The sequence below is a fragment of the Chiloscyllium plagiosum genome, unplaced genomic scaffold (genome assembly GCF_037043375.1).
Source record: "Chiloscyllium plagiosum isolate Xiang-an unplaced genomic scaffold, Cpla_swu_hap1 HiC_scaffold_7, whole genome shotgun sequence".
In the NCBI taxonomy this organism is placed as follows: domain Eukaryota; kingdom Metazoa; phylum Chordata; class Chondrichthyes; order Orectolobiformes; family Hemiscylliidae; genus Chiloscyllium; species Chiloscyllium plagiosum.
Genome location: NW_028270145.1, coordinates 29,383,978 through 29,410,944, shown reverse-complemented (window position 1 = coordinate 29,410,944; position 26,967 = coordinate 29,383,978). Strand labels below are relative to the sequence as shown.

The following is a 26,967-nucleotide window of genomic DNA, read 5'->3' as shown; positions in this document are numbered from 1 at the left end:
ATTATGATGTGATTAGACAAGATTTAGGATGCATAGGATTGCGAAGGAAACTGCGGGGATGGGCACAATTGAAATGTGGAGGATATTCAAGGAATAGCTACTATGTGTCCTTGCTAAATATTTACCTGTCAGACAGGGAGGAAGTGGTCGAGCGAGGGAGCCGTGTTTTATTAAAGAAGTTGAATCTCTTGTCAAGAGGAAGAAGGGGCCTTAGGTTAGGATGAGACGTGAAGGTTCAGTTAGAGTGCTTGAGATTTACAAGCTAGCCAGGAAAGACCTAAAGAGAGAGCTAAGAAGAGCCAGGAGGGGACATAAGAAGTCGTTGGCAGGTAGGATCAAGGAAAACCCAAATGCTTTCTATAGGTATATCAGGAATATAATGACTAGAGAAATATTCGGGTCAATCAAGGATAGCAGCGGGAAGTTGTACGTGAAGTCCAAGGAACTAGGGGAAGGGCTAAATTAATATTTTTTGTCAGTATACACACTGGAAAAAGACAATGTTGTCAAGGAGAATACTGAGATACAGGCTACTAGACTAGATGGGATTGAGGTTCACAAAGAGGAAGTGTTAGCAATTCTGGAAAATGTGAAAATAGATAAGCTCACTGGGCCGGATGTAATTTATCCTTGGATTCTCTCGGGAGGTTCACTGGGCTGGATGTGATTTATCCTCGGATTCCTCCAGGGAGGAGATTGCAGAGCCTTTGGCTTTGACCTTTATGTTGTCATTGTCTACAGGAACAGCGCCAGAGACTGGAGGATAGGAAATGTTGTCCCCTTGTTCAAGAAGGGGAGTAGAGACAACCCCGGTAATTATAGACTGGTGAGCCTTACTTCGGTTGTGGGTAAAGAGTTGGAAAAGGTTATAAGAGATCGGATTTATAATCATGTAGAAAGGAATAAATTGATTAGGGATAGTCAACACAGTTTTGTGAAGGGTAGGTCATGCCTCACAAACCTTATTGAGTTATCTGAGATGGTGCCCAAACAGGTGGATGAGGGTACAGCAGTTGATGTGGTGTGCATGGATTTCAGTAAGTTGTTTGAGAAAGGTTCTCCACTGTAGGCTACTGCACAAAATATGGAGGCATAGGATTGAGGGTGATTTAGCTGTTTGGATCATAAATTGGCTAGCTGAAAGAAGTCAGAGGGGGGTGGTTTTTGGGAAATGTTCATCCTGGAGTTCCGTTACTGGTGGTATACCACAAAGATCTGTTTTCGGGTCACTGCTGGTTATCATTTTTATAAATGACCTGGATGAGGGTGTAGAAGGATGGGTTAGTAAATTTGCGAATGACACGCAGGTCAGTGGATTTGTTGATAGTGTTGAAGGATGTTGTAGGTTACAGGGGGACACAGATAAGCTGCAGAGCTGGGCTGAGAGGTGGCAAATGGAGTTTAATGTGGAAAAGTGTGAGGCGATTCACTTTGAAAGGAGCAACAGGAATAAAGAGTATTGGGCTATTGGTAAGATTCTTAGGAGTGTAGATGAGGAGAGATATCTTGGTGCCCACGTACATAGATCCCTGAAAGTTGCCACCCAGACTGATAGGGTTCTCCACTCCTGGCACCTTCCCCTGCAACCGCAAGAAATGCAAAACTTGCGCCCACACCTCCCCCCTTACTTCCCTCAAAGGCCCTAAGGGATCCTTCCATATCTGCCATAAATTCACCTGCACCTCCACACACACCATTTACTGCATCCGCTGCGGCATCCTCTAAATTGGGGAGACAGGCCGCCTACTTGCGGAACGTTTCAGAGAACACCTCTGGGACACCTGGACCAACCAACCCAACCACCCCATGGCTCAACACTTCAACTCCCCCTCCCACTCCACCAAGGACATGCAGGTCCTTGGACTCCTCCATCGCCAGACCATAGCAACACGACGGTTGGAGGAAGAGCGCCTCATCTTCCGCCTAGGAACCCTCCAACCACAAGGGATGAACTCAGATTTCTCCAGTTTCCTCATTTCCCCTCCCCCCACCTTGTCTCAGTCAAATCCTTCGAACTCAGCACCGCCTTCCTACCTGCAATCTTCTTCCTGACCTCTCCGCCCCCACCCCCATTCCGGCCTATCACCCTCACCTTGACCTCCTTCCACCTATCGCATTTCCAACACCCCTCCCCCAAGTCCCTCCTCCCTACCTTTTATCTTAGCCTGCTGGACACACTTTCCTCATTCCTGAAGATGGGCTCATGCCCAAAATGTCAATTCTCCTGCTCCTTGGATGCTGCCTGACCTGCTGCGCTTTTCCAGCAACACATTTTCAACCCAGATTGATAGGGTTGTTAAGAAGGCCTACAGTGTGTTCACTTTTATTGATAGAGGGATTGAGTTTCGGAGCCAGGAGGTTGTGCTGCAGCTGGACAAAACTCTGATGCGGCCACACTTTTGAGTATTGCGTACAGTTCTGTTCACCGCATTATGGGAAGGATGTGGAAGCTCTGGAAAGGATTCAGAGGAGATTTACTAGGATGTTGCCTGGTATGGAAGAAAGGTCTTATGAGGAAAGAGACACGGTGGTTGAGAGGTGACTTAATTGAGACCTATAAGATAATCAGAGGATATATAGCATGGACAGGGAGAGCCTTTTTCCTAGGATAGTGATGGGTAACATGAGGGAACATAGCTCTAAATTGAGGGGTAATAGATATAGGACAGATGTCAGAGATAGTTTCTTTACTCAGAGTAGTAGGGGCATGGAAGCCACTATCTGCAACAGTAGTAAACTCACCAACTTCAAGGGCTTTTAAATGGTCATTGGATAAACATATGGATGAAGATGGAATAGTGTAGGATAGATAGGCTTCAGATTGGTTCCACAGGTTGTTGCAACATCGAGGGCCAAAGGGCCTATACTGCGCTCTAATGCTCTATGTTCTATGTACCACTGGCAGCTAAAGTTCTCGAATTCTCTCTTTATACTTCTCCAACTTGTTTTTTTTTTAAACTTTAAGATGTTCCTTAAAACTTGGCTATTTCACCAAACTTCTGGTCACCTGTCCTAATATTCCCTCACATGGCTCAAAAATCTCACATCTTGCTTGAAAATCCTGCTACGAAACATCTAGAGATGTTCTGCTGCATTGTAAGTACTCATAATTGCAAGAGCTGTTGCTGTTGTTGTTAACTGGAAACCTGCCTGCCCACCAATGGATTTTCAATCACGAGGGAAGTAATAACAACCTCAGCTCATTTTAGCTTCTTGTTGGAAGCAGCACAAACCTTGGTTCACACAAGGGTTCATTTGGGCAGCCAGTCATCTGCGACACATTTACATCGTGAGTTTATTGATTTATTTTCTTAAACTGAACACATCTAAGGTCACACCGTTCAGTGGATTAGAATACCAAAAAGAAAACATTGCTAACAACATTCAATAACATTTTCCATTCAGTCTCTTTTTTTTCCTCAAGAATGTGTTGCACTTATTTCTAACTAAAATATAAAATGATTTGCTCCTTTTGACTATTTATTTTTCAACCTTACTTACTTTCTCCATAACATGGTATTTACAGCACAATTCAGTAAAGTGGGTCTGAATCATGGAAGCTGCAAGAGAACTCTAAAGGGTTTACAATTCTCTCCCCAACTGCTACCCTAATTCCTAAGAAGCAAATACATATCAGATAACTTGGACATTCCCAAGACATTGGCTCAGCCCAACATCACATGATTCCTTTTGATTGGGGAGTCACGATGAGGTTGTACAGGACATCAGTGAGGCCTCTTCTAGAGTACTGTGTACAATTCTGGTTGTCAAGTTACAGGAAGGATATTATTAAATTGGAAAGGGTTCAGAAAAGATTTACTAGGGTACAACTGGGAAGGGAGAGTTTGAATTATAAAAATAGGCTGTACAGGCTGGGACTTTTGTTTTTAACTGGAGTGTAGGTGGTTGAGGAGTGGCCCTGTAGAGGTTTGTACAATCATGAGGGATAAAGATATGGTGAATAGAAAAGATCTTTTCCTGGGAGGTGGGGGAGTGGTTTAAAAATTAGAGGGCATAATTTTAAGGTGAGATGATAAACATTTTAAGATGATAAGGGGCAACCTTTTCTTTTTACACAGACAGTGGTTAGTGTATAGAATGAGAAAGTGGTGGATGCAGGTACAGTTACAATGCTTAAAAGATATTTGGATAGGTCCATGAATAGGAAAGGTTTGGAGGTATATGGTCCAAATGCAAGCAGGTGGGACTAGTTTAGTTTGGGAGCATGGTCAACGTGGACTAATTGGACTGTAGAATCTGTTTATATACTGTATGACTATGAAATGCCCAATCTGTCCAATTATCCAATTGGGGCCATATAGTGTCACAATGGATAGCATTGCTACCTCACAGCATCATGGTTTGGTTTTATGGGTTTATGCAGAGTTTGCACATTCTCCTTCTATCTGCACAGGGCTCCTCTGGATGCTCCATTTCCTCCCACAGTTCAAAGCTATGCAAGCTAGGTGGATTGGCTATGCTAAAAATTGTCCTGTTGCATCCAGAGATATGCAGGTTAAGTGGGTTAGCCATGGTAAAAATCCCTTGTGGTGTTGCAAGGATAGGGGTGGAAATAGGTGGGATGCTCTTCGGAAGATTGGTGCAGACTCGATGGGCCGAATGGTCTCTTCCTACCCTGTAGGGATTCTATCACTGCTTGTCTGCCATTGATCTGATGCCATGAAAGCAGGTGTATGATTGTATCAATCTTTTCTGTTTGTTCATTCTCAGAGCATGGGTGCTACTGCTTAGGATAACATTTACTGGCCCCTCCCAACACTAAAGTTATGGTATGTTCAGAATTGAAATTAATATGCTTAATGTTCCTTTAACATTACCCTTAGAGGTTTCACATTGAGCTCACAAACCACTTTCTCCTAAACATGAGCAGTAGTTCTCTTGGCTGGAAGGTCAAAATTTAAGATCAAACCTATTGTCCTCAAAGCAAGGCTGGTGCTGGAATTGGATATGATTTCAAAGCAATGTATAGGTTACAGCTACTAAAACAAACACTAGAAACCCATAAAGAAAAAGTAGATATTTAATTGTTTACTGATCAACACTGAACATTTTATTTAGCTGCCCGTTGTGGACAGTCAGAGGTCAGTTCTCACTCCTTCAGAAAACAATGCAAGCTTTAACTTGCTGTTTCCTTCTTATTCATCAGTCGCCTCATGTTTTCTTTACATAGATAAACCAAGCGCTCAACAGAGATTGCGAACCGTTAAGTTGACCCAGATGCTCCTTGTTTTATCTCTCGAATGTCAAATATAGACAGCATGATTGCAAATTACTAGGCATGTTATCCTGAAAGTTCTGATTTTACAACAGGGATGTAACTGGAAATATACGTTTGGAGTCCACATATGCCAAAACAGATAATGAACAAATTACAGCTAATGAACCCCATTTCTTTATTTTTCATTCCAACTTCCATTCCTCCTCCACTGAACCTGGTAATGCCGACTACAGTGTGGTCCAACATGAACAATCCCTGGTGCTTAACAAATAGCCAATGTTCAGGTTTGAGCCTGACGACCAATATTCCTGCTGAAGGGCTTATTCCTGAAACATCGATTCTCCTGCTCCTTGGATGCTGCCTGACCTGCTGTGCTTTTCTAGCACTACCCTCTCGGCTCTGATCTCCAGCAGCTGCAGTCCTCGCTACCAATAGGACGTGCAAGTGCACAGTTTAATTGTGGTAACATCACTGAACTAGCAATCCAGAGGTGTCATTAATGTATGGACACATGAGTTCAAATCCCACCTGAGCCCCTGGGGAATTCAAATTCAATTAGTTAATTAAATATTTGGAATGAAAAGCCACCATCAGTAATGGAATGGCCTAAACAACTGGTTTGTGCAAAAATCTAACTGCTTCACTATTGTCTTTTAGGGAAGGAAACTGACCATCTTTAGCTATCCTGGCCTGTACGTGACTCCAAAATCCATGACAATATGGTTGCTCTTAACTGGCCTTGGTCACACCTGTACAATGTGTATTTATTTGAAATGAATATTTACCTGGAAACAACATGGAGAATGGATACATTGCTTTCAACCAAAAAAAAAACCGGAGAGGTCAGATAACCTTTATTCTTTTTTGTTAGGGCTCGGTTAACTCAGTTGGCTGCATGACTGGTTTGAGATGCGGAGTGAATCCAACAGCATATGTTTGATTCCCACACTGTCTGAGACTACCATGAAAGGTTCTCCTTCTCAGCCTCTTTCCTTGCCTGAGGCATGGGGGGCATTAGATTAAATCACCACCCGTCCTCTCTCTTGAATGACAGAGCCAGCCCTATGGCCTGATAAGACTATGGTGACTTTACCTTCACACAGAGCTACGCAAGGCCCTGGAAGATATTGAGCATGCCTGGACCAGTCCTGATGAAAGGTTCTGACCTGAAACATGAACTCCCCTGATCCTCAGATGTTGCTTGACCTGCTGTGCTTTTCTTTCAGCTCCACACTTTATTGACCCCAAGACATTGAAATGCAAATGACCATTTTATTGAAAAGGCCCCATAGGCAACAAATCTTTCCTGTGAATTAATGGCTACTATTGCTTAAACAGTTAGAGAAACTTGTTCACAACAGATTTGCAGATTTAGTGGCTTTGGAGCGGAGACCCAAAAAAATGGGAGAATCATCCCATTTTATCACGAGATATGTAAATGGCTGAAGATCTAACACTATTGTGTCAATGACCAAGCCGACAGAAAACATTTGAAAGGACAATAGAAAGCATATACAATGGTCACATGATATAAACCAGGTTCCAGACAAAGCAGATTTTAAATAAAACACATTTTGGAAACTAGGAGGCAGAGTTCCAGACCAGATAGGAACAGGAGGTGCATAAAATCTATCAGGAGGCAGATAATTCTGGGTAGGCCTTTATCTAACCAATGGAGGAACCAAATAAAGTTTTCACTGCATGGATTCAACTGCTCATCAACAGTTGAAATGCAAAGCCAGAGATTCCTGTCACTGCAAGAATGTACCATTTCAAATCCGTCTTCTCCCACCTCTATTTTTTTCAGTGGACCAGAATCATAGGCTGGTAACACTTCAAACCTCATTTCAAAGGAAACAAGTTTGACTGAATTTTTCAGACTCTTAATACTTAAGTGCATGCTACCTCTTTTGCAATTACTGTGTGTATGAATAAGAGAAAGTGAGGTCTGCAGATGCTGGAGATCAAAGTTGAAACTTTATTGCTGGAACAGCACAGCAGGTCAGGCAGCATCCAGGGAACAGGAGATTCGACGTTTCGGGCACAGGCCCTTCTTCAGGAATGAGCAGAGAGTGTTCAGCAGGAGAAGATAAAAGGTAGGGAGGAGGGACTTGGAGGAGGGGCGTTGGAAATGTGATAGGTGGAAAGAGGTCAAGGTGAGGGTGATAGGTCGGAGTAGGATGGAGGCGGAGAGGTCAAGAAGAAGACTGCAGGTCAGGAAGGTGGTGCCGGGCTGGAGGGATCCGGCTGAGACAAGGTGGGGGGAGGGGGGATGAAGAAACTGGTGAAGTCCAAGTTCATCCCCTGCGGTTGGAGGGTTCCCAGTCGGAAGATAAGACGCTCCTCCTCCGACCGTCGGGTTGTTGTGGTTTGGCGGTGGATGAGTCCAATGACCTGCATATCCTCGGTGGAGTGGGAGGGGGAGTTGAAATGCTGTGCTACAGGTTGGTTGGGTTGGTTCGTCCGGGTGGCCCAGAGGTGCTCTCTGAATCGCTCCGCAAGTAGGCGGCCTGTTTCCCCAATATAGAGGAGGCCACACCGGCTGCAGCGGATGCAGTAGATGATGTGGGTGGAGGTGCAGGTGAATCTGTGGCGGATATGGAAGTTTCCTTTGGGGCCTTGGAGAGAAGTGAGGGGGGAGGTGTGGGCGCAAGTGTTGCACCTCCTGCGGTTGCAAGGGAAGGTGCCGGGAGTGGAGGTTGGGTCGGTGGGGGGTGTGGATCTGACAAGGGAGTCGCGGAGGGAGTGGTCTCTACGGAAAGCTGATAGGGGAGGGGAGGGAAATATATCCTTGGTGCTGGGGTCTGTTTGGAGGTGGCGGAAGTGACGGCGGATGATGCGCTCTACATGGAGATTGGTGGGGTGGTAGGTGAGGACCAGTGGGGTTCTGTCCTGGTGGCAGTTGGAGGGGCGGGGCTCAAGGGCGGAGGAGCGGGAAGTGGAGGAGATGCGGTGGAGGGCACCGTCGACCACGTCGGGGGGGAAATAGCGGTCCTTGAAGAAGGAGGCCTTCTGTGTTGTACGTATTTTGAACTGGTCCTCCTGGGAGCAGATGCGGCGGAGACGAAGGAATTGGGAGAATGGGATGGCGTTTTTACAGGGGGCAGGATGGGAGGAGGTGTAGTCCAGGTAGCTGTGGGAGTCGGTTGGTTTGTAGTAGATGTCCGTGTTGATTCGGTCGCCTGATAGAAACAGAAAGGTCTAGGAAGGGGAGGGAGGAGTCCGAGACTGTCCAGGTGAATTTGAGGTCGGGGTGGAAGGTGTTAGTGTAGTGGATGAACTGTTCAACCTCCTCGTGGGAGCACGAGGTAGCGCCGATACAGTCATCAATGTAGCGAAGGAAAAGATGGGGGGTGGGGCCAGTGTAGTTGCGGAAGATGGATTGTTCCACATACCCTACGAAGAGGCAGGCATAGCTGGGGCCCATGCGGGTGCCCATGGCTACTCCTTTTGTTTGGAGAAAGTGGGAGGATTGGAAAGCTGATAGGGGAGGGGAGGGAAATATATCCTTGGTGCTGGGGTCTGTTTGGAGGTGGCGGAAGTGACGGCGGATGATGCGCTGTACATGGAGATTGGTGGGGTGGTAGGTACAGCGCATCATCCGCCGTCACTTCCGCCACCTCCAAACAGACCCCAGCACCAAGGATATATTTCCCTCCCCTCCCCTATCAGCTTTCCGTAGAGACCACTCCCTCCGCGACTCCCTTGTCAGATCCACACCCCCCACCGACCCAACCTCCACTCCCGGCACCTTCCCTTGCAACCGCAGGAGGTGCAACACTTGCGCCCACACCTCCCCCCTCACTTCTCTCCAAGGCCCCAAAGGAAACTTCCATATCCGCCACAGATTCACCTGCACCTCCACCCACATCATCTACTGCATCCGCTGCAGCCGGTGTGGCCTCCTCTATATTGGGGAAACAGGCCGCCTACTTGCGGAGCGATTCAGAGAGCACCTCTGGGCCACCCGGACGAACCAACCCAACCAACCTGTAGCACAGCATTTCAACTCCCCCTCCCACTCCACCGAGGATATGCAGGTCATTGGACTCATCCACCGCCAAACCACAACAACCCGACGGTCGGAGGAGGAGCGTCTTATCTTCCGACTGGGAACCCTCCAACCGCAGGGGATGAACTTGGACTTCACCAGTTTCTTCATCCCCCCTCCCCCCACCTTGTCTCAGCCGGATCCCTCCAGCCCGGCACCGCCTTCCTGACCTGCAGTCTTCTTCTTGACCTCTCCGCCTCCATCCTACTCCGACCTATCACCCTCACCTTGACCTCTTTCCACCTATCACATTTCCAACGCCCCTCCTCCAAGTCCCTCCTCCCTACCTTTTATCTTCTCCTGCTGAACACTCTCTGCTCATTCCTGAAGAAGGGCCTGTGCCCGAAACGTCGAATCTCCTGTTCCCTGGATGCTGCCTGACCTGCTGTGCTGTTCCAGCAATAAAGTTTCAACTGTGTGTATGAATGCACAGACACATGAAAGCAAACACTTATGAAATATTTCGCTAGAGTCATAGTGTCATAGAGATGTACAGCATGGAAACAGACCCTTCAGTCCAACTCGTCCTTGCCGACCAGATATCCTAATTTAATCTTGTACCTTTTGCCAGCATTTGGCCCACATCCCTCCAAACCGTTCCTATTCATATACCCATTCAGATACCATTTAAATGCTGCCACTTCACCTGGCAGCTCATTCCATACAGGCACCACCCTCTGCTTGAAATGATTTGCATGCAGAGGGTGGTGTGTGTATAGAATAAGCTGCCACAGAAAGTCATGAAACTTGTAAGGGTTCAGAAAATATTTACAAAGATTTGCCATGGTTGGAGAATTTGAGCAAAATGGAGAGGGTGAATACACTCATAGTATTGCAAAAGTGGCCTACCCAATGTTGTGTACAACCAAAACATGACATCCTAAATCTTGTACTCAATGCATTGACCAATAAAGGTATGCAAACCAAAAGCCTTCTTCACTATCCTGTCGACATGTGACTCCACTTTCAGGAATTATGAACCTGCATTCTAAGGTCTCTTTGTTCAGCAACACTCCCCAGGACCTTACCATTCAGTGTATAAGTCCTGCCTTGTTTCGCCTTTCCAAAATGCATCACCTCACATTTATCTACATTAAAATCCATCTGCCGCTCCTCAGCCCATTGGTCCATCTGCTCAAGATCTCTTGGTACTCTAAGGTAATCTTCTTCGCTGTCCATTACACTTCCAATTCTGCTGTCATCTGCAAACTTACTAACCGTACCTCCTATTTTCACATCCAAATCATAGTCATAGAGATGTACAGCACAGACCCTTTGGTTCAATTCATCCATACTGACCAGATATCCTAAATAATTCTAGTCCCATTTGCCAGCATTTGGCCCATATCCCTCTAAATCTTTTTTATTCATATACCCATCCATATACCTTTTAAATGTGAATTGTACCAGCCCTCCACCATTTCCTGTGGCTGCTTATTTCATACATACACCAGCCCCTGCGTGCAAATCATTTATACGAATGACAAAAAGCAGTGGACCCAGGACTGATTCTTGTGGCACTCCGCTGGTCACAGACCCCCAGTCTGAAAAGAACTGGTTCTCCTTCTTAAAGATCTCTCGAAAAAATTTGTAACTTATCTACGCTTGAGAGTTCTGGCTCATCAGGTGGCTAAAAATGGTTAATTTCAGTCATAGGAGGAAAGAATAGAATAGAACCAAAATTCGGTTTATTGTCACATGTACCCTCATGAGTACAGTTGAAAGTTTACATGTCGCTAATTATGGCGCCATCTTAGGTACAGAGGTACCCAAGTACAGATTTTTAAATACAAATTCTTATGAAAAAAATTTAGAACAAAAAAGAAACTAGAAATCCAACATTACAGATCATAGGAATAAATTAGAAAAATAAAGAAAAAAGAAGTTCAGAATAAAGTCCTTCTAACCCAGTCCACATTGGCACCTAGCCTCTAGTCTGCACTGGGCCTGGACTCCAGACTGTGCTTGGCTTCACCACGAGGCGTTTGAGGCTGGGAGACCACTCTGCAATTACCTCGAGGTCAGATGTCCCCACTGAGGCCAAGCTGGGCCAAAACAACTCAGTCAGGCCGCCAAGAAATCACCACACCGAGCTGCCGAGAGAACGCAATGCTCGGCCAAGAGACCGTGCCGGGTCCACGCTGAGGCCAGGAGTCTGAGACTATGACTTCAGGACATCACCGAGAAGAAAGGAAGAAGAAGGAACACCAAGTAGAAAAAAGCAGAAAAAAACAGATGATATGGATGAGCTCAGGCTGAGAAGTCTTACTCCACCGCCATCTTGAATTGAATTGAGCAAATTAACCTACCAACTCCCTCTTATCCACAACACCTCTGAAATTACCTCACAAGCTACTTAAGAATATTAAAACTCTTATGAAAGCTATACTCCATGTAAAATGAAGTGGTTCAGTGAGCTGGCTCATCACCTCCACAAGGGCAATAAATGTTGGCTCTGCCAGCAATGCCCATCTCCTATGACGGAATAAAGAATAAAATTTTAGAGGTCGTTAAAGCAGAGTCTGAACTGGACTCATGTCATGTCTTTGGGGTCCTGAAGGGAAATGGTGACCAGCCCCAAGTCACCGCCCACGTAGGTACCAACAACTTAGGTAGAAAGAGGGATAGAATGCAAGGCAGAATTTCAGGGAGCTAGGGTGGAAGCTGAGAGCGAGATCAAACAGAGTTGTTAGTTATCACTGGATTATTACACATGCCACATGATAGTGAGTTGAAGAACAAGGAGAGATATCAGCTGATCATGAGGGTGCAGGGATGATGCAGGAGGGTTTCAGGTTTATGGATAATTGGGGCTCATTTTGGGAAAGATGGGACTTCTACAAACAAAACAGTCTTCACTTGAACCGGAGAGATACTAATATCCTGGGTGGGAAATTTGCATAATGCTATTCAGATGGGTTTAAACTAGCACAGCAGGGGGGTGGGAACCTGTGTTGTAGTTCCAGTACACAGGTGGATGAGAGTAGGGAGGACATGGACAGGATGTCACGGTCACAGGAATGTGCTGGTAGACAGTAAGCTGGTTTGAAATGTGTCTACTTCAACACCAGGAGTATCCGGAATCAGGAAGGTGAGGTTGCAGCTTAGATAGGTACCTGGGACTTTGATGTTGTGGCCATTTCAGTCTCACACTCAAGCTTGGGGCAGCTGCCGCCAAGGTGTGGTGGGGAAAGACCACCGTCTAACATCTGCCTGCCTAAGAAGAACAGGGGGCCCGCGCAGTCATTTGGGCTCCGCTGGCGCCTCAGCTCAATGTATTCGCACCAACCTGTGAATATGAATGATCACCCTGTTTCGACACGCAAAGAAATGGAATGTTTACAGAATGATGACATGTCCAATTGTATAGATTAAATATATATGAATAAAGTATATTTTTGAAATAAAAAAAAATTTCAGTCTCACACTCCTCAGGATTGCCTATGTGCAGGACAGAGGGTTGGACACCTGCCTGATCAGCCTGGACCAGGAGAAAGCCTTTGACAGGATATCACACATGTATATGAGAGATGTTCTCTCCAAAATGGGCTTTGGAGAGGGAATCTGCAATTGGATCAGACTGCTCTACACCAACATTGTCAGTGCAGTCTCAATCAATGGGTGGGAATCAGACAGCTTCCCAGTCAGATCTGGAGTCAGGCAGGGCTGCCCCCTCTCTCCTGCCTTGTTTGTGTGCTGCATAGAGCCATTTGCCGAATCCATCAGGAAGGATGCGAACCTGAGAGGGGTGACTATTCCTGGCAGCAGGGGCCTGCAGGTTAAGGCCTCCCTGTACATGGATGACGTTGAGGTTTTCTGCTCGGATCCGCTGTCCGTGCGCAGACTCCTGTGCATATGTGACAAGTTCGAATGGGCCTCGGAGGCCAAGGTAAACCGAGGCATGAGCGAGGCCATGATCTTCAGGAACTGGGCCGACCAATCCTCGATCCGCTTCACCATCAGGACCGACCACCTGAAGGTGCTGGGTATTTGGTTCGGGGGGGCTGGGGCATGCACCAAGTCTTGGAAGGAGCGTATCAGCAAAGTGAGGCAGAAACTGGGCAGATGGAAGCTACGGTCGCTTTCCATCGCGGAAAAAAACCTGGTCATCAGGTGTGAGGCACTGTCATTGCTATTATACGTGGCACAGGTCTGACCTATTCCCAGAACCTGTGCCGCTGCAGTCACCTGGGCCATCTTCCAGTTTATATGGAGATCAAAGATGGACCGGGTCTGAAGAGACTCCATGTATAAAGATCTGGGCAACGGGGGAAAAAATACACCCAATGCCACCCTCACCCTGATGGCCACCTTTGTATGTGGCTACATCAAGCTGTGCGTGGATCCCCGGTACGCAAACACCAAGTGTCACTGAGGTTCTACCTGTCCCCGGTGTTGCGAAGGATGGGCCTGGCCTCGCTGCCGCAGAACACTCCGAGTAGTTGGACCGTTCCATATCACCTGTCCTTCGTGGAGAAGTTTATGAAGAAAAACACCTTTGACCACAATTCCATCAGGAAGTGGTCAGCACGTAGTGTCCTTGAGACACTTCGGGAAAAGAAGAGGGCGGATCCTATCGAGCGGTTCCCTGAGCAGACTGTCAAAGCCATTTGGCAGAATGCCTCATCACCAGAACTTTCCAACAAGCACCAAGACATGGCTTGGCTGGTGGTGAAAAGGGCTCTGCCTGTGAGATCCTTTATGCCGCACGGACTCTCTCCCGCACCGCACGCTGCCCTCGAAGCGACTGCGGGGGGGGGACGAGACTGTCACACACCTCTTTCTGGAATATGCCTATGCAGAAGAAGTCTAGAGAGGAATGCAGTGGTGTTTGTCGAGGTTCGTCCCGAGCAGCGCCGTGACGCGGGACTCCGTGCTCTACGGTCTGTTCCCCAGGACGCACACCGAGACAAACATCAACTGTGCCTGGAGGATCATCAACTCGGTGAAGGACGCTCTCTGGGTGGTCCGAAACCTGTTGATCTTCCAGCTAAAGAAGGTGACCCTGACTGAGTGTTGCAGACTGGCACATTCCAAGGTCCAGGACTGCGTGTTGAGGGACGCGCTGAAGCTTGGGGTAGCTGCCGCCAAGGTGCGGTAGGGAAAGACCACCTTGTAACGTCTGCCTGCCTAAGCACAGGGATCCGAAGCAGTAAGGGGGCTCCGCTGACCCCCCCCTGCTAAATATGTGGATAGTAATCGTACAGACCTGTATATATGAATGATTACTCTGTCTCTGTATGCCAAGAAATGGAATGTTTACGTATGTATGGCATGACCAATTGTACAGATCATCAAAATATTTTATGAATAAAGTATATTTTTGAAATAAATAAAATGTTGTGACCATTTCAAAGACATGGATTGAGAAGGGTCAGGAATGGATTTTGGAGATTCCAGGGTTTAGATCTTTCATTAGGATCAGGGAAAGTGGTAAAAGAGGCAGAGGTTGACTTTGTTAGTCAAGGATGGTATAACAGTGGTTGACAGAACTTTTGACAAGGACTCGTCTACTGAGGTGGCATGGGCTGAGGTTACAAACTGGAGAGGAGAGGTCACACTGCTGGGTTTTTTTTTTTAATAGGCCTCCTCAAAGTTCCAGGGATGTGGAGGAGAGGATTGGCAAATCCTGGGCAGGAGTGAAAGGAACTGGGTGGTGATTATGGAGGACTTTAACTTTCCAAAATTGACAGGAAATGCTATAACTATAGTACGTTGGATGGATCAGTTTTTGTCCAATGTATGCAGGAGGGTTTCCTGACATAGTATGTCGAAGGGCCGACAAGAGGGGAGGCCACACTGTATCTGGTACTTGGTAATGATTTAGTGATAGATGAGTACTTTGGAGAGAGTGACCATAATTCAGTTACGTTTAGTTTAGCGATGGAAAAGGATAGGTACATGCCACATGGCAAGAGTTATATATGGGGGAAGGACAATTATAATGCGATTAGACAAGACTCAGGGGGTATAGAATGGGGTAGCAAAATGCAGGAGGGGATGGGGACAATCAAAATGTGGAGCTGGTTTAGGGAACAAATATTGTGTGTCTTTGATAGGTATGCCCCTGTCAGGCAAGGAGGAAGTGGGATAAGGTAAGGGAACCGTGGTTTACTGAAGACATTGTATCTCTTGTTAAGCGGATGAGGGAGGTTTATGTGACATTGAGGCGAGATGGTTCAGATGAGGCGATGGAGAGTTACAGAGTAGCTAGGAAGGATTTAAAGAGAGAGTTAAGCAAAGCAAGGAGGGGACATAAGCAGTCTTTAGCAAGTAGAATAAAGGAAAACCCTAAGGCTTTCTATAGATATGTGAGGAATAAAAGGATGACTCGGGGAGAAAGAGGGCCAGTCAAAGACAGGAGTGGGAAGTTGTGTGTGACCCTTGGAGATCAGAGAGATGTTAAACAAATATTTCTCATCTGTTTTCACTCAGGAAAAGGAGAATATGGTAGAGGAGAAAACTAAGAAACGGTCTATTAGACTAGAAAGGATTGAGGTTCGTAAGGCGGAGGTGTTACCAATTCTAGAAGGTATCAAAGTAGACAAGTCCCCTGGTCCAGATGGGATTTTTCCGAGAATTGTCTGGGAAGCTAGGAAGGAGATGGCCGAGCCTTTGGCCTTGATCTTTGAGTTGTAATTGTCTACAGGTTTAGTACCAGAGGACTGGAGGATTGCAGATGTTGTGCCCTTGTTCAAGAAGGGCAGGAGAGATGACCCAGGTAATTATAGACCAGTGAGCTTCAGTTGTAAGGAAAGTTTTGGAAAGGATTATAAGAGATAGGATTTATAATCATCTAGCAAACAACAATTTGATTGGAAATAGTCAACGGCAAGTCGTGTCTCATAAACCTCTGAGTTTTTTTTTAAGAAGGTGACCAAGCATGTGCATGAGGGTAGGGCAGTTGACTTGGTATACATGGACTACAGTAAAGTATTTGATAAGGTTCCACATGGTAAGCTGTTGGTGGGCGGCACGGTGGCACAGTGGTTAGCACTGCTGCCTCACAGCGCCAGAGACCCGGGTTCAATTCCCGCCTCAGGTGACTGACTGTGTGGAGTTTGCACATTCTCCCCGTGTCTGCGTGGGTTTCCTCCGGGTGCTCCGGTTTTCTCCCACAGTCCAAAGATGTGCAGGTCAGGTGAATTGGCCATGCTAAATTGCCCGTAGTGTTAGGTAAGGGGGAGATGTAGGAGTATGGGTGGGTTGCAATTCGGCGGGGCGGTGTGGACTTGTTGGGCCGAAGGGCCTGTTTCCACACTGTAAGTAATCTAAGTAATCTAAGTAAAATGTGGAGACATGGGATTGAAGGTGATTTAGCAGTTTGGATTAGAAACTGGCTTTCTGTAAGAAGGCAATGAGTGGTGGTTGATGGATAACATTCAGCCTGGAGTCTGATTAGTAATGGTGTGCCACAAGGATCTGTTTTGGGACCATTGCTATTTGTCATTTGTATAAACTACTTGGACGCAGGCATTGGTGCAGGGGTTAGTAAGTTTGCAGATGATAGTAAAAGAGTGGCGGATAGTATGGAAGAATGTAGCAGGTTGCAGGGAGACTTGAATAAACTGCAGAATCGGGCTGACAGGTGGCAAATGGAGCTCAATGCAGATAACTGTGAATAATAACAGGAAGGCAGAATACTGGGTCAATGGAAAGATTCTTGCTAGTGTGGATGTGCAGAGGGATCTTGGTGTCCATGTACATAGATCTCTGAAAGTTGTCAGCCAGGTTGTTAAGAAGGCATACAGTTTGTTAGGTTTTATTGGTAAAGGGATTGAGTTCCAGAGCTGCAACTGTGCAAAACGCTGGTGCAGCCACACTTGGAATAGTGTGTGCAGTTCTGGTCACCCCATTACAGGAAGGATGTGGAAGCATTGGAAAAGGTGCAGAGGAGATTTACCAGGATGTTGTCTGGCCTGGAGAGAAGGTTTTATGAGGAAAAGTTGAGGGACTTAGATCTGTTCTCATTGGAGAGAAGGCGGCTAAGAGGGGATTTAATAGAGACATACAAGATGATCAGAGGATTAGATAGGGTGGACAGTGACAGGCTTTTTCCTCATCTTCTTGTAAGAGGGGGCACAGCTGCAAATTGAGGGGTGATAGATTTAAGACAGGTATTAGAGGCAGGTTCTTCACTCAGAGTGGTAAGGGTGTGGAATGCCTTGTCTGCCAACGCAGTTAACTTAGCCACATTAGGGGCATTTAAACAGTCCTTGGATAAGCATATGGATGATGATAGGATAGTGTCGGGTGATAGGCTTAGATTAGTTCACAGGCCAGTGAAACATCAAGGGCTGAAGGGCCTGTTCTGCGCTGTATTGTTTTATGTTCTAAAATTCACCTAAATTCAAAGTCCCAGTAGAGATTACTGGTTAACTATTCGAAGCAGGAATTCCAGACAATCCCCTCCCAATCCACCTTCCCAAGAGTACAAATGCTAACACAAACTATAATAGGTGAACATTGCCCTATCTAAAATCAGCTAAACCCGATTCTCTCCAATGAGTAAACATGACACATTGTTACTTGTAGGCATGCCAAACACCTTGTGACTCATGCATTTATTCATGGACTCAAAGGGTCACTATGCAGACCATGGAGCCAGCACCCTAAGGACTCACTGCAACTCCCTGTTAGAATCAAATTGTTCTTAATAAATATAATAGCAGTGGCAGAAAACATCAGCATGTTTACTCATTCCGGTTTAAACTAATTCAGGGACTCCCATCAATGGCACAAATAACTTCAAACACGTTGGTTGTCTGAAACCAAGGTGCACAGCATTCCAGGTTCAGTACCACGAAACTCACAGATCTTGAGAGAGAAATGGGAGCTTCAAGAGTTGACTTCAATTGGCTTTATTGTTTTATGTTCAATTGAACTCGGATTTCACCAGTTTCCTCATTTCGCCTCCCCCCACCCTGTCTCAGTCAAATCCATCGAATTCAGCACCGCCTTCCTAACCTGCAATCTTCTTCCCGACCTCTCCGCCCCCACCCCAGTCTGACCTATCACCCTCACCTTGACCTCTTTCCACCTATCACATTTCTGACACCCCTCCCCCAAGTCCCTCCTCCCTACCTTTTATCTTAGCCTGCTGGACAAACTTTCCTCATTCCTGAAGAAGGGCTTATGCCCGAAATGTCGATTCTCCTGTTCCTTGGATGCTGCCTGACCTGCTGCGCTTTTCCAGCAACACATTTCCAGCTCTGATCTCCAGCATCTGCAGACCTCACTTTTTCCCTTCAATTGGCTTTAACACATTCCAAAATCACTAAGATCCTGAGGAGATATTATCTGTTGATAATAATTGACGTAAACTCACAAAACGTGAAAATTTATCTGCAGAAGGAAATGCACACTTACACACACATCTCACACTGTGTACACACGCGCAGACAGTCACACACACACACACACACACACACACACACACACACACACACACACACACACACACACACACACAGGCTTGTGCATAAAAAGGTTTCGCTCAGCTCAACAAGACTGTGGGATCAGTCTTGAAACTCAGCCAGAGTGATGGTTAGACAAGTGCCAGCTAACATGAATTCAAACAACTTCACTCCCGCAAATGGAGGTAACATTTACTCACTGCCTTTCAGTGCAGAGGGCGTGACTTCAATTTCCCCCGTGATGGGCTGGAAAGCTGCAAGTTGAGCTGCCAGCTCACTCTCGAAGGTGTCAGGACTCTGCCTGTCCATCAGGCTGCCATTGGCCACTTCATCTACACGGTGCATCTCTTGCTCTTCATACACTGCCACAAGCTGTGGGACAAGCAAACAAAAGGCCAAAGGATATTAGTGTACACTTTCACATTCATCCAACAACGTACACGTACATTGAACTTAAACACTTAAAAGCGCTAAGTGCAGCAAGTTGACACATTTGATGACCATCTCCAAGCCAATTTGTGTAGCTTTCAAGCTTTCTGCCAGCAACTCCTGATTTCTTTCAGAACTAAATGCTTCCTGAGTAATACAGCATTAGAAAATGGAAGGATAGGCGGCCACTGACCTGATGTACGTATTAAAGTTGTTCCTTTTATAATCATGTGTCTCCTTATATTTCTGCATTTGGGCCAGAGTTAACTTAGTTGGTAGAGACTGTCAGCAAATGCAAATTCAGCCCTCACTTGAGGCAGAGAGTGAGAGTGAGAGAATGTGTAACAGCCAAACAGCAAGCAAGAGAGAAAGAGAAAAATTAAAGGAGTGGTATCGAAGGAGGGACTAGGGAAGAGGTTGAAAGGGAGCAGAGGAAGTGAGAAGAGAGATGTGAGAGAAGGTGAGGGGCAGTGGGGATGCAGAGGAGAGAGTGGAAATGGTCAGGAACGAGGGGAGAGATCCGGTAGATTGAGAGAGTTGAGCATTTATTTGTACTGGTTCTCTGTTGGCGACGTGAAAATGAAGTCTCTTCAATTTGGTGGTTAGTAGTTGAGGCCACACCCATTCTCAGCCCAGAAATGCGAAGAGGAGGGATGGAAGAAAGAGTGCAGGAGACAACAGAAGAAAGATGGAGGCCAGTTAGCTGAGTTGGCTGGATGGCTCGTTTGCAATGCAGAGTGACACCAAGAGCATGGGTTCAATTCCCACACCAGCTAAGGTTTACAAAAATGTCCCGGCTCTCAATCTGAGCCTTTGCTGGAGTTGTGGTGGCCTTCAGGTTAAACCACCACCAGTCAACTCTTTCTGATGACAGAGCAGCTCTATGAAACAATGGAAATTTCACCATTACCTACAAATGACTTAAGTTATAATATTTGGGTATATAATTTAAAAATAGAACTTTCCATCTGAACAGCCATCTGTATAAGCCCCATAAATTATATTGAAACATATCATTAAGTACATGTAAAAAGTAGCTCGCCTTATGCTCCAACTACAGTAATCAGTTGTCCCTGGGTTGAACTTTGTCTGTTGGGAAAACATTACTGAGTTATTGCTTAAGGAATAATGCTTGGAATAAATTTCAATTATGAGAAAACCAAATAGTCCAAAGATAAACTGTTCAAGAAACCCGAATTCTAACGCAGTGTTCAGGTGTAATTTCAAGATGAACTCAATTGATATGGCTTTCAAAGCAACGTTCTGCCTGTTTTGTACATTTTCATTTTAAATTTGATCATTCCATGTTACAGGACGATTTTCAGTGCTGACATTTGACACAAAATTCTACCAAGGAGCCCCACAAGAGTAAACCTAAAATCAGTTCTTCCCCAGTTTCTCCCTCCATTTCTCTCTTTACCTTCACTTCACGATTCCAGAGTGAAATTCATTTTTTTCCCCAAAAGAGACATCATTGTACCTTGTTTATGAAGTACAATTTGACAGGTGATTTCCAAAACAGAACTCAAAGATGATCAATTACTTTTCAGGAGGAGCAAAATTGGGATACACAGTTGATTCAGGTCTAATCAATTTCCCAAGACACTAAGCAAACTTGGGGGCTTCTTGGCAAGTCAATACAAAAGTACATGTAAAGTAGACAAGACAATGTATGGAGTGCGCATAGCAGAGATATAGCCCCTTTAAAACAACAGTAATATAGGCTTAACAGTCCCATTGCAATGATGGTACAGAATGAATAATTTTGGAATTTCTGTCACATGTATTCCAGGATTCTATTGATGAGCCCGTACTAACATTTTACAGGGTAGAAGATCTCCAATTCCAATCACTTTCTGTATGAAGTCTTACAAATGTCTACACAGTGGTTACAGTTCATTCTCATGGAGACTTACACTGCAACAACTTGCGTTTATATATTGCTTGTAACTTAGTAAAATGGCATAGGGCACTCTGCAGGACCAGACTTCTTATTAAACGTACTTCAACACCAAGTTTTACAAGAAAAACATAGGTCAAGTGGCTGAAAGTGGTGTTCTGCTGTAAGGACTATCTTAAAGGAAGCGCCAGAGGTAGTAGAGAATTTTAAGGAGGGAATTCCAGAACGGAGGGGCTAATTAGCTGGCCACCAATAGTGAAGTGGTGTCCATCAAAGATGTGTGCAAGTCAGTTTCCTGATGAAGGGCTTTTGCCCGAAACGTCGATTTTACTGCTCCTCGGATGCTGCCTGAACTGCTGTGCTCTTCTAGCACCACTAATCCAGAATCTGGTTTCCAGCATCTGCAGTCATTGTTTTTACCGAGATTCAGAGGAATACCTAAATCATGGGAGGGAAGTGGATTAACATAAAATAAATTTAGAGTGGGCTAGAAGGTGGATCTGCTTTTTGCCACTTCTGCACGCAAACAACAATGGAAGAATAGGGAACACCTTCTTACCCACACTCCTCAAAAAGCTGCACGTGCGAGGGGAGGAATTGACAATATCAAGAAAATAAAATATAAAAAGATATGGAACCAAGGCAGTAAACAGAACGAGGAAACATCAGCCTGAACTAAGTAAATGGCAGAATAGGTTTGAGGGGCTGAATGCTTCCCTCTTGATTCAATTCAGGCCAAGACTGCTATTGCTGCAAGCCACACGAGTTAAACAGAGCGTTGACAGTAAAAACAAAACAAAGTAACATTTTGTTTCAGGTTATCTCAATATATGTTCATGTCGGAGCTGGAAATCCAACCTCTTGACTCAGGGAAAGATGAGTGCTGAATGTATCAGAAGGAACAAATTAAATTTGTTCATTTAAAACAGTATCTGGAACAGTGGCAGTCTAATACCTTGTACTACAATGAAATAAAAATGAACTAGACAAATGCATTGGTATAGACATTCATCAAATGCTATACAAAATATTACATTTTCTGTCTTAGGATCACAGATATGTTCGCTGCAGAAAGTAACTGGTCAAAGTTAAACCTGGTTAGATTCGAGTCCAGGAGTTTTGGATGTGTAAAGAGAAGTTCTTTATACTTTAGTGACTTAGCAATGGATACTTGCCTCAATTGGTTGATTAAAGTAAGGGAAGACAATGCAAATTGATTCGTGGGAAAGAAGCAGTCGCAAATCAATGTAATAATGTTTCTTGTTCTAAGTGTCAATTTTGTTACAGCTCTTTTTCTCTTGGGACATTCCCAGCTTTCCAGAAAAGCTAATGGCCATCCCTCAAATCTGCCAGAGCTCCCTCAATACAGTTCCTCAAGGATCCATCAAATTGGGTTTAAATTCTGAAACCCAGCTACAAAGCAATTGAAAATTTAGATCAAAACTTCACTAACTAAGCCCACACATAATAATAACAGCAACAACAACACACGACAATGTTAGAAGGCTTATTCAACTGACGTGATGCATAAATGTGCAGCCACATTGAGCTTACTTTGCATTTGGGAAGTTGGAGAGACCACGGTGAAAAATCATTATGTTTGACAGGGGAAGTTGCAGACTAGGCTTTCATCAGCTTGTCACATGTGCTTCTTTTCCAAGTATTTAACTTAAAGTGCTGCTGCTCCAGACATCTTCCAGGAGCATTTTTTTAACAAAAGGACAAATAGTTCCTTATAGTACTTATCTAGAATAAACCAATTGTGTTGTACGCCCATGCATAAGAAGACTAGCTCCTGGTCTTCTCTTATGCTTTTTTAATTCGCCTTTGGAAAACCAAACCATCCTATGTGCTAAAACCGGCACCATGGAATCACTCATCTCATCCTCCCCTCCACCAGTGACCAACAGTCAAATTACCATAATCCACCCGTTAGGATACACAGCTGACTGCATATTTTCTCCCAGTCCCAATTCATGCTGACTTAACATTGAATAATGTGTAATGCTAAAAATATGTCTGTTAAAAAACAAATCACTGAATACGGAGTCCTACATCAAAGACAATGTGAGGATGGAAGGAAAGTCAGAAAGAAAGTATTAAGTGCTTTCAAAAATATCAAGTTGAGTGGTGACCAACGTTTGTCGTCATCGTTGTTGTACAGACCTGAGGCCCATGCATGACACCAGTTTCTGGAACTGGAATCCATTCAACAGCCTAAATGATGTGCGAAGAACTTCCCAGCAGCTGCACAGATTAGACAGAATATTGGAAGCAACCGAGAAGAAGCTTTTCAAATTATAACAGGGTTTTGACAGAGTGGACACAAGGAGAATCTTTCCCTCTTTTGGGGAGGAACAAAGCTCTATTGGCCACCAATGAAAGGTCAAATGGAGAATTCAGAAAAATCATCCTTACCCAAGGAGTGTGGAGAATGTGGAACCTACTACCAAAGAAGTCAGTGAAGCAAATAATATTGATGCATTTAAGGGAAGCTAAGCAGGCAGATGATGGGGAAGGGTGGACAGGGTTACTATGCTTGATTTCGGTAAAGAATAGGGAGACAGTTTGAGTGAGATGTTCACCCCACCAGCATGGGCTGTAAGGCTGAACTATCTGATACTTTTCTGTATATCATATCCAATTCTGCGAGTGTAGTTACTGCTATATAAATCATAACAGCCAAATTATACACAATTCCCACAAACAACAATGGGATAAATGCCTAATTAAATCTTTTTGTAATGCTAATTAGAGGATAAATATTATTGAAGTTTGTTCTTATCTTTGAAAAATGCAATTGAAGACCAGGCATGGGGGACAGAGAGGATTGTGGGGGGGAGAGGTGGCATTGAGGTCCAATGATTAGGGCTTTTGGGGGCCCACTGTGTTTAGGTTAGGGGCCTAAGTTATGAGTAGCACACAGAAACCCTATTGTCTGTCCTTGCCCTTAGCTGCATTTTCTCATTACTGCACTGAAATGACAGTCTACATAGCATGCTGAATGCTCAACTTTGTGGTGTATTTGAGTGAATTTCATACCCTTGTGACATCCCAGAAATGTTTACAGTCCAGAAAGGACATTGTGAAGTGTTGGTGCTACTGTAAAGAAGGAAATATAACAGTGATTTCCAGCAGCTCCTACTTTGATGTGCATGAAGAAATTTTAAAGACACCCTGCCATAATTTTGCATAGGCAGGATCTTTCACCATTCATAGAGGTTACTCTCTCCTGTTCACAACTCCAGTGGCTGTGGGTTTACTCACCTTTACCCCATCAATAAAGAAAAAGGAGGGGGTTAAGGATCTTGGAGTAAGAGGGGTCATTGTCATCAGAAAGAGGGAAGATGAATCATATGATGAGCATATGCCAATCTAGCTGCTGCTAACAATGAAAATGGCTTGCATTAGTTTTGTCTCCAATTTCTGTTCCTTTGGGCAACTAGCTAGCCTCCCATTCAGTCCTCCCTTTCCCATCAATAAAGGTTTGGGGTCCAAACACGTTTTGCATGGGTGCAGAAACTAATATACATGCCATAGACTTGGAAATACCATTACATTATTAGTACTATCTGGACAAATGTTACCAACATACACAAAAGCAATATTATGCAAAAATGAATGCATTCAGCTCTGACTGTGATTTATGTGCATCTGTGTGGATTACAAATTTGAAAACACGCAGCATCATTAATACAAAGTACACTCAATCACACTCCTCAGCGCATCAAGCTTGTCTGCTTTCATTCCAATTTTATGCTAAAAAATTCAGCAGGACTGCAATTTTCAAGGCAGCAACAAATAGTTTGGATTCCATAAATCTTCTGAAACAAGATAAAAAAAATGCAGCAGATTTTTAAAAAAACACATATGGAAATATGACTGGGAGGAATTTGATATAAATTTCCAGCCAGAAACATTCCTCAGAGCTTGACACATTTTTCTGACAGACAGCAATAACAACTTGCATCTTTATAGCCCCACTACCATAATAAAACATCCACGCCAATTCTCCAAAGCTGGTACTAAATAATCTATAGAGATATTAGAACGGGCGACTAAAAGCTTAGCTAAAGGAGCACATTTTAAGGACCATCTTAAAGGATGCGAGAGTTGTACAAAGGTAGGGAGGCAGGAAGATTTGCGGTTATGAATTCCAGAGCCAAGTGAATGGACAGCTGAATGCATGGCTGCTGAGACAGATCTCTTAAGTGTAGGGTTTGGAGGAGTTTAGATATCCAATCGGATGATGCCATAGAGGGATTTCAATACAAGAGTGAAAACTTTGAATTGAATTGTCACAAGATTGGGTGCCAACTTAAGCCCAGCAAGCATATGGGTTGGGGTGGAAAGTGCAACATGTTGGTAAGGGTTCATTTCATAAGAAACTATTGCAATGACAAAAAAAAATGATTATTAATCGTGAGGCTACTACCTTGCACATTAATTTGCTACGCAGCATGTCCAAAAGCCCTAATATTTCCCATTCACCCTGAGATTGATTAGCCAGACAATGAGGAGGCACACATTCCATAGCTCTCTTGCAGCCAGGATGTCTGGTGGTTTAACACTGTGTTTCAAAGCTCTTCATTGTAGCCCCAGTCACGCTGTCACTGGCTCTGTACTGAATCCAGTCATGAGACTTCAACTTCCAGGCTGCTGTGTGTGTGTCCGGAGGGCTGCTGACTCTCAAACCACATTCTTCTTCTGTCCCTCAATCATGCATCTAAATAACAATGCTGATTTACACAAGGTTCTGGTGTTTCATTTTATTTTAGCAGAATTACCTAGCAGAAAAGACCCTTTGAAAATTTCCACAGTAGTGTTATTACAGGGCACATTAAGTAAGACCGCAAAGCCCTGGAACATTTTGTTATTTTAAAGGCACACAATAAAAGTAAGTTGCTTTCAGACTAATTGATCTCTGGACAAATGGAAAATAAATCCTCCCTGAAGAGTTATCCAGAACTTCAATGTATATCGTGGATCGAACCACCTATGAATCAATTAGTTTTCAAAGAAAGGATCAATTGTCCATCATTTTGCATCCATCAAAATCTCAGATCATACCAAAATAATTTACAGGTGCAGAGTAGGAAATGCAGCAGCCAATGTTCACACAGCATGATCCCATAAACAAGGATGAGATAATGACTAGATAATCAGTTTCAATGACTTTGGTTGAAAGATATTCATTGGAGTTTAGAAGGTTAAGGGGAAATCTAATAGAAACTTACAAGATAATACATGGCTTGGAAAGGGTGGACGCTAAGAAATTGTTTCTGTTAGGCGAGGAGACTAGGACCCGTGGGCACAGCCTTAGAATTAGAGGGGGTAAATTCAGAACAGAAATGCGGAGACATTTCTTCAGCCAGAGAGTGGTGGGCCTGTGGAATGCATTGCCGCGGAGTGCAGTGGAGGCCGGGACGCTAAATGGCTTCAAGGCCGAGATTGATAAATTCTTGATGTCACAAGGAATTAAGGGCTACGCGGAGAATGCAGGTAAGTGGAGTTGAAATGCCCATCAGCCATGATTAAATGGCGGAGTGGACCCGATGGGCCTAATGGCCTTACTTCCACTCCTATGTCTTATGGTCTTATAAACATTGACCAGGATAACAGGGAAAACTCATTTTCAAATAGCACCTACTAAGATCCACGTTGACCCAGGAGACCTCTAAACAAATAGCATCCTTCCTCAATACTGCGCTGTTCAATTCCCTGAGTGGGACGTGAACCATGATCATCTGGTTGGGGTGCACAACTGCTACGATCTGCACCAAGGAGATGTCAAGCTGTCCCTTCTATCATAGTCCACATGGTAAAAGTGTCAATTTTGGTGCTGCACCACATTGTCTCAGAAAAAAATCCATGATCAAAACACTAGAATGAAGCAAGCAAGCCAGTCAGTGCTCCCACAAGATGACTTATC

General features: G+C 44.6%; 1 protein-coding gene across 2 annotated transcripts in view; it reads right to left on the bottom strand.

The window, feature by feature from the left end:
* LOC122551426 (partitioning defective 3 homolog B-like) overlaps positions 1-26,967 on the bottom strand; it is a 1,013,066-nt gene that overhangs the window by 700,577 nt on the left and 285,522 nt on the right. For both annotated transcript variants that reach the window (XM_043693310.2, XM_043693308.2), the window contains exon 3: positions 18,907-19,078. In XM_043693310.2, the coding sequence (XP_043549245.2) occupies positions 18,907-19,078 (172 nt within the window). The remainder of the gene's footprint in view (positions 1-18,906; positions 19,079-26,967) is intronic.